At 57.0% G+C, this 7,448-nt stretch overlaps 2 protein-coding genes across 2 annotated transcripts; both read right to left on the reverse strand.

The window, feature by feature from the left end:
* Nucleotides 1–2,229: 2,229 nt before the first annotated feature.
* On the reverse strand, nt 2,230–5,822 carry LOC123323881 (transmembrane channel-like protein 4; the record flags this gene model as incomplete). Its single annotated transcript, XM_044912402.1, has 5 exons — nt 5,744–5,822; nt 4,859–5,072; nt 2,999–3,144; nt 2,444–2,676; nt 2,230–2,355 (listed from the first exon to the last, which is right to left on the reverse strand). Coding segments are annotated over exons 1-5 (798 nt in total), but the record flags the coding sequence as incomplete, so codon positions are not given.
* Nucleotides 5,823–6,081: 259 nt separating this feature from the next.
* Nucleotides 6,082–7,156, reverse strand: LOC123323880 (lysophospholipid acyltransferase 7-like). Its single transcript, XM_044912401.1, has one exon. It carries the CDS (start codon nt 7,114–7,116, stop codon nt 6,742–6,744), a length of 375 nt encoding a protein of 124 aa, XP_044768336.1. The 5' UTR covers nt 7,117–7,156; the 3' UTR covers nt 6,082–6,741.
* Between the last annotated feature and the right edge of the window lie 292 nt (nt 7,157–7,448).

Raw genomic sequence — 7,448 nt, forward strand, 5'->3', positions numbered from 1 at the left:
AAAATATAAAAAGAACACATACAATATTCAACAGCAAAAAAAAAAAACCCCATACAAAACCTCAATTTAAAAATGGGCAGAGAAATCGAAAAGACGTTTTTCTGAAGACATCTAGATGGCCAACAGGTATGTGAGCAAGTGTTCATCATCACTGATCATCAGGGAAATACCAATCAAAACCCCAATGAGCTATCACCTCACACCTGTCAGGATGGCTCTCATCAAGAAGACAAGAGGTGACACTTGTTGGTGAGGACGTGGAGAACAGGGAACCCTCATGCTCTGCTGGGAATGTAAATCAGTGCAGCTACTATGGAAAACAGTATGGAGGTTCCCTCCCCCAAAAAATTAAAAATAGAGGTACCGTATCATCCAGCAATCCCACTTCTCGGTATATATCCAAAGGAAATGAAAGAGGATCTCAAAGAGACATCTGCACCCCAACATTAACTGCATTATCAACAATAGCCAAGATATGAAACAACCTGAGTGTCTCTCAACGGATGGATGAAGATGTGATATATACACGTATAGCAACAGGATATCATTCAACCACGAGAAAGAAGGAAGTCCTGCCATTTGCAACAACATGGATGGACCTTGAGGGCATTATGCTAAGTGAGATAAGTCAGACAGCAGACACTGTATGATACCACTTATTTGTGGAATCTAAAAAAGCTGAACTCCAGGAAACAGTAAAAGGGTGGTTACCAGGGGATGGGGACACAAAGAGGTCCAAGGATATAAACTTCCAGTCCTAAGTTCTGGGGATCTAATGTACAACATCCTGATTATAGTTAACAATCCTGCATTATATACTTGAAAGTTGCTCAGAGAGTAGATCTTAAACGTCATCACAAGACAGGATTGTGTGAGGGGATGGAGGCATCAGCTAAAACGACCCTGGTAATCATGTTGCAATATATAAACCTATTAGTTCAACACTTTGTCCATCTTAAGCTCACACAACGTTATTTGTCAATTATATCTCAAGAAAGCTGGGGCAGGGGAGTAGAAATTCAATTAAAAAAAAATCCAGGGCGCCTGGGTGGCTCAGTTGGTTAAGCAACTGCCTTTGGCTCAGGTCATGATCCTGGAGTCCCGGGATCGAGTCCCGCATCGGGCTCCCTGCTCAGCTAGGAGCCTGCTTCTCCCTCTGACCCTCCCCCCTCTCATGTACTCTCTCTCATTCTCGCTCTCTCAAATAAATAAATAAAGTCTTTTAAAAAAAATCCAAAATTGACCACGGCCACCACCCCGCTCCAAGCCCCCACCGTCTCTTGCCTGGATTACAATTCCACCTGCTGCGGGCTTGCCCATCGCTTACTCTCTTCCCTCCCTTCTTTCCTTCTTGCCTCTCCCTCCCTCCCTCTCTCTCTTCCACAGAGCCAGAGAGGAAGACTCCTTTATAAAACCGAAATCAGATCAGGGTGATCTTCTGCTCAAGGACCCGCAGTGAGTCCCATCTCGCTTGGAAAGCATCCAAATCCTTTACGGAGGGCAGGTGCACCTCCATCGCTCTCCCCACCTCCCTCCGCTCCGGCCCCACCAGCTGCCTAGTGCACCCTCCACCACACCACCCTGCTCCTGCCTTGCCCTGGCTGGGCCCTCTGCCTGCAATGCCCTTCCCCCGGGGGACTTCCTTGACCAAATCCCTCTCCTTCTCAATGTCTTTGTTTAAAGGTCGTGTCTCAATGAGGCGGCCCCAGGCACCTAATAAGACAGCAGCGCACCTCACCTGCTGTGTCCAGAGCCCTCATCACCTGCTAACACGCCACGTCATTGACTCATTTACGGCTCATTGCTTATCACCTGTTTCACCTAGTAAACTGTCCGCTCCACCAGGACAGCACTCGGTCGGGTTTTCGTTTGTTGTCCTGCTTTACCAACTGTCTGGAACAGTGGCCCGCACATAGTAGAGGCTTAATCCATATTTGTTGCGGGAATGAATGAATCGCCCCTGTGTTTCCTGTAGAGCACTCTCCCCTCCAGAAAAGATGCAGTCACTTTGCTGGGCTAATATCATACCTTCTCCTCCTACCCTCTAAGCCACAGGAAGGAGAAACTGCCCATCCTAGTCACTGGTCTTTAGCACGTATGAAGCATTTTTAAATCTGATTTCAACTCCAGCTGAGAGAAAGCGGTCACAGAGCAAGACTCTGGATTCCTGGGGAGGGATCTTCTCCCGCCACAAGTCCCTCCCCACGCTCCCAGGGGGCCTGGGGTTACTGACCGATGGAGGATGAGCAGCAGGTACAGGAGGCCAATGACAAACACGGAGCACAGGTAGGTGACTGCCAGGTGTGGGCGGGGCGGGTAGAACCCATAGAAGAGAGGAGACCATTCTAGAAAACCCTGCAGAGGGAAAGTGCACCGTGTGGTTGGGCAATCAGAATCGGGGGGGCACTGAGGCTCAGAGGAGGGGGGTCTCCCAGGGACGCACCTCTCCGGAGAGCAGGTTGAAGAGATGGGTGGGGAAGGTGACCAGGCCTTGGGGGTTGGGGTTGTAGAAGCCGCAGGATGAGAAGGTGTTAGGGCCAGGGGGACCCGGGGGAGTCCCTTCCAGCCAGGTGGGCAGCAGCGTCATGCAGGCCTTAAGTACTGATGCCAGCACGTTCAGAAGCACCAGGAAGCGCAGCAGGGAGAAGTAGGACTCAGTGCCGGCGCCAAATTGGCCTGCAGGGGGCGCCAGAGAGGCCTGGGGCTCCTTTCTGAGTCTGGAGTCCCGGGGCCCTCAGACCCAGGAGTCCGGACCCCCAGCCCCTCCTCCCTCAGACCCAGGAGTCCGGACCCCCAGCCCCCTCCTCCCTCAGACCCAGGAGTCCAGGCCCCCAGGTCCTCCTCGCTCAGATCCAGGAGTCCGGGCCCCCCGGCTCCCTCCTCCCTCAGACCCAGGAATCCAGGATCTCAACCCCCTCCTCCCTCAGACCCTCATCCCTCATCCCTCAGACCCGGGAGTGGGGCCCGCCCCAAGACACCAGCCTCAACCCCACCGCACCCCCAATTCTCTTCAGCGTCCACGCCCAGGGTTGCAAGGTGTGCAGGCCTGCCTTCATCTTCTCCTTGGACCGCCGAAGCCGCAGGGCCCACTGTGTGGATCTGGAACCCGATCCCTGAGCCACCTGGTCCCTGGCATGGCTCTGCCTGGTAGGGAAACAGATTCAGAGACAGAATAGGAAGTGCCCAGCAGCTCCATCTGGACACCACCCAAATGTAGAAACAAGACAACGGTGGGACCAGGAAGTAAATTGCAGTATGTGGGTAACTCGTAATTACTCCACAGCAACAGGAAGAGACAGCGAATGCATAAAGAGCCAGGCAGGATATCCCGACTGCAGGATCTGTGTACAGAGCTCCAGAGCAAACGCACACCCTGCTCTTTACGGATGCACTCGAAGGTGGCAAAGCTCTACAGATAAGCAAGGACGAGATCGTCAGGGGCGCCTGGGTGGCTCGGTCGTTGGGCGTCTGCCTTTGGCTCAGGTCATGAGCCCGGGGTCCTGGGATCGGGCCCCGCATCAGGCTCCCTGCTCGGTGGGAAGCCTGCTTCCCCCTCTCCCACTCCCCCTGCTTGTGTTCCCTCTCTTGCTGTCTCTGTCAAATACATAAAATCTTTAAAAAAAAAAAAGATATTCAGGCACCTGGGTGGCTCAGTTGGTGAAGCGACTGCCTTCAGCTCAGGTCATGATCCTGGAGTCCCTGGATCGAGTCCCGCATCGGGCTCCCTGCTCGGCAGGGGGTCTGCTTCTCCCTCTGACCCTCCCCCCTCTCATGTGCTCTCTCTCATTCTCTCTCTCTCTCAAATAAATAAATAAAATCTTAAAAAGAAAAGATATTCATAGAAGTCTGGGATCTGGGGCGTGTGGGGTGCTTCTGGTCCCGCAGAGCTGTGTCTTGTCCTATGTGGAATTTGCCTGGGATCTTGCGGTGGGAATCTCTCAGTGTATACACAACGTTTGGTACACTTTTCTGTAGGCAAATATAAAGGAAAAGTAAAAAGGAAAGAAGGAAGGTGTGATCCTGTGATTTATAATAAATATATATCTGGGTTTTGTCCCTCTTCCTGGCACAGAGGTTTAAAAACCCTTGGGATGCCCTAAGCGATGAGATAAAGGCGTCTTTTGTAACATAAGCGAGGTGACTTTTGAATCCCAACTAAGAGTGCGGGCTGGCTGCCAGGGGGAGGAGAGGAGCGGGCTGGAGGCTGAATTCCATCGCCAGTGGCCAAAGATTTAATCAAGCATGTCTGTGTGACAAAACCACCCTAAAAACCCAAAATGATGGGGTTTGGAGAACAATTTCAAGCCACACGACCCCAGCCTCAGAAGAGCCCTGCACTTGCTTCTCACGTTCTGCTCTTCTCGGGTACAAATGCGTAACACCAGTATCCCGCACTTGCCCGGAGTTCCAGTGCAGTGCTTTGTTTTTAGGAAAGACCCACATGACTGTTTGCTTTATGCTGAGCAGGATTACGAAAGGTTTGATAGGACGCCGTCCTTCGGATAGCGGGGGAAACCTGTAATTGTTGCCCAGGCGGCCCAGCACGTTCATTGTTCACCAGCCCTGCAAATCAGGTAGACCGGGAAGGGAACGATGGAAGAGGCAGAGAGGAAAACACGAAGAACAGATTTCAGGCATGGGGAGAAATCGCCAGAGTAGAGACAGAGAACATGAACCCGGGCGAGGGAAGAGTCCCAGAGTCAGGGAAACAGGACTCTTTGGAGTCAGAGAAACAGAGACCCAGGCGGGGGAAAGAAGCCAGAGAAGCAGAGAGAGACAGCCGAGTGAGAAGCAGACACAGCACCAACAAGTCAGACTATGGTCCTCACCTGGCTGGGAAGCGGGAGGGGAGACTCACCTGTGTGCCCGGCGGGCCTGCATGGGCCAGGGCAGTTCCCGGGAGGGGAGGGGCTCCTCCAGCTCCTTTTGGGCGGCTTCTGCGATGGCTTGGACGTTCCTCTCTCCATCTTCTTCCTCCTCCTCCAATGCCCCCCACGGCAGAACCCCAGGACCTCGGTACCGAAGGGTAGCAGCACTGGGGAGCTCATTCAGCACAGAGGAGAGCGACGGGCCTGGGGCAGGACAGCAGGGGCTCGGAGGGCCCAGGAGTCCCAGCCTCCAGCCCCTCCTCCCTCAGACCCAGGAGTCCAGGCCCCCAGCCCCTCCTCCCTCAGACCCAGGAGTGCAGCCCCCCAGCCCTTCCTCCCTCACACCCAGGGGTCCAGACCCAGCCCCTCCTCCCTCACACCCAGGAGTCCAGCCCCCGGGGCCCTCCTCCCTCACACTCAGGAGTCCAGCCCCCGGGGCCCTCCTCCCTCACACCCAGGAGTCCAGCCCCCAGCCCCTCCTCCCTCAGACCCAGGAGTCCAGGCCCCAGCTCCCTCCTCCCTCAGACCCAGGAGTCTGGGCCTCATGCCCCCTCTGCAAGCACCCAAATGTGGGCCCTCTAGACCCCTCCTACCTCAGGACTGAGGAGCCCACTCTTCAGCTTCCTTTTTTCTCTTATTCAGGAATTTTTTACCCTGGGCCCCCTCCCCTACACTGGAGTCTGGACCTCCAGACTCTCCCACCCCCCGCAGGACGCAGGAGTCCCAGCCCCTGGTTGCCTTCTCCCTCAAAAAGCCAGGAATCAAAATCCCTCCCCCTGCTGCCCTCTGGACCCTGGAGTCCGGGCCTCCCTTCCCTGCCTCCCTCAGGATTCCCACCAGCCCAAGGGGCTGGACACCACCCCCCACTGCCCCACCTGCTCTGGCCTCCCGGGGTGCCGACCACCCTCCAGAGGAGCCCCAGGCCTCCGGTTCCCACGTCGGGCGCTCTTCCATGGCCCCAAGTGAAACTGTTTCCGTCTCTAGGGGCCAGCTGGGCGGGGACTGCCCCAGGGAAGGAAGGGACCTGCGTAGGTCCGTACCTGGCCAGCAGGTGGCTCGGGGCGGGGAGTACGAAGTACTTGCCACCAGGTATCATGGCGGCTGCTCCAGAAGGTCTCCCAGGAACCGAAACGCCCGGATGCCGGAGCGCATCACCTCGCGGCCGCGGGAGCCCCACACCTGTTGATCACCCCCAGACACACGTACTGTCTTCGTGAAACATTTTATTGGGGGAGTTCACACATTCTGATCCTATTTTAGGCCAGAGAATGACAAGAGGGTGACAGGAGCGCTGGGGCTGAGGTGGCTCCGATGGAAGCTGCAAGAACCATGTCCAAAGGCCTGCTCCTTGGTGCCTCAGTTTCCCCGTTATGAAATGGGAGGGTTATGTTCCCTGCCAGGCTTGAAACGCTGTTCTATGAACGTCGGGCAAAGGCCTCGAGAGAGGTTCCCCACTCCCAGAACCTGCCGGGCAGCTCCCGCCCCACACCGTGGGGCCAGAAGAGGGGAATCTGACGGGGAAACCCTGTGGCCCAGGGGCCCCTGCTGGGGGCGCTCGCCTGAATCCCTGGATGCTGGGGCGGGGACAAAGGGGGCTTCTCCCCTGGACAACACCTGGACTTTCCAGGAGGGAAAACAGCCTCCTGAGCCCTCAGGGCAGACGGCAGGGGAGCAGGGAGGGCACCCCCCGCCCCGCCTTGCTGCATGGGGTGGGGGGGCAGAGCTGAGGAATGGGAATCCTCCCCAGGCCCTCAGCCAAATTCGGCTCTTTCTGGGAAAGGACACAGCAGCCTGGTTCCCGGGATTCCCAGGCAAAAGCGTGGTGGCTGGACTGACAAGCCGAGGGACCTTCGTGGCGGCAGCCGCCTCCTCCCTACTCCTCCCGGAGCTTTTCTGGGGCAAGGCTGGTGGCCTGGGGCGCCGTCTTCCTCCGGCTGGGGCTGCCCCCACCCAGGGCCAGCCCCAGCCCCAGGGCCGCCAAGGCCAGGATGTGGATGCAGAAGTAGATGGAGGCCCAATACCGGAGCGTGTCTCCCAGGGAGAGCAGCACGAAGCCCATGCACATGTAGTCATAGGCACGCATCTTCAGGAACCAGTGCACCCAGTCCCAGGCCTTCTGGGCCCCGGGGCTGAGCCGCCCCCGCAGGGCTGACTCCAGCCGGCCCTCGGCCGCCAGGCACAGCGGGATGGTCAGGAAGCTTAAGTAGTAGCCGGGGTGCAGGCCATGCCAGTAGGCACTCAGCAACATGGTCCAGGCGCTCCTGGGGGAGGGGCTGAGGTTCAGGACCCAGGAGCCCAGCCCCCAGCCCTCCTCCCTCAGACCCAGGAGTCCAGCCCCCAGACCCTCCTCCCTCAGAACCAGGAGTCCAGGCCCCCAGCCCCATCCTCCTCCCTCAGACCCAGAAGTCCAGGACCCCAGCCCCTCCTCCTTCCTCAGACCCAGGAGTCCAGGCCCCCAGCCCCATCCTCCTCCCTCAGACCCAGAAGTCCAGGCCCCCAGCCCCTTCCTCCCTCAGACCCAGGAGCCCAGACCCTCTAGTTCCCTCCTCCCTCAGACCGAGGAGTACAGACCCCCCCCCA

Source organism: Neomonachus schauinslandi, unplaced genomic scaffold (assembly GCF_002201575.2).
Source record: "Neomonachus schauinslandi unplaced genomic scaffold, ASM220157v2 HiC_scaffold_1775, whole genome shotgun sequence".
NCBI classification, from domain to species: domain Eukaryota; kingdom Metazoa; phylum Chordata; class Mammalia; order Carnivora; family Phocidae; genus Neomonachus; species Neomonachus schauinslandi.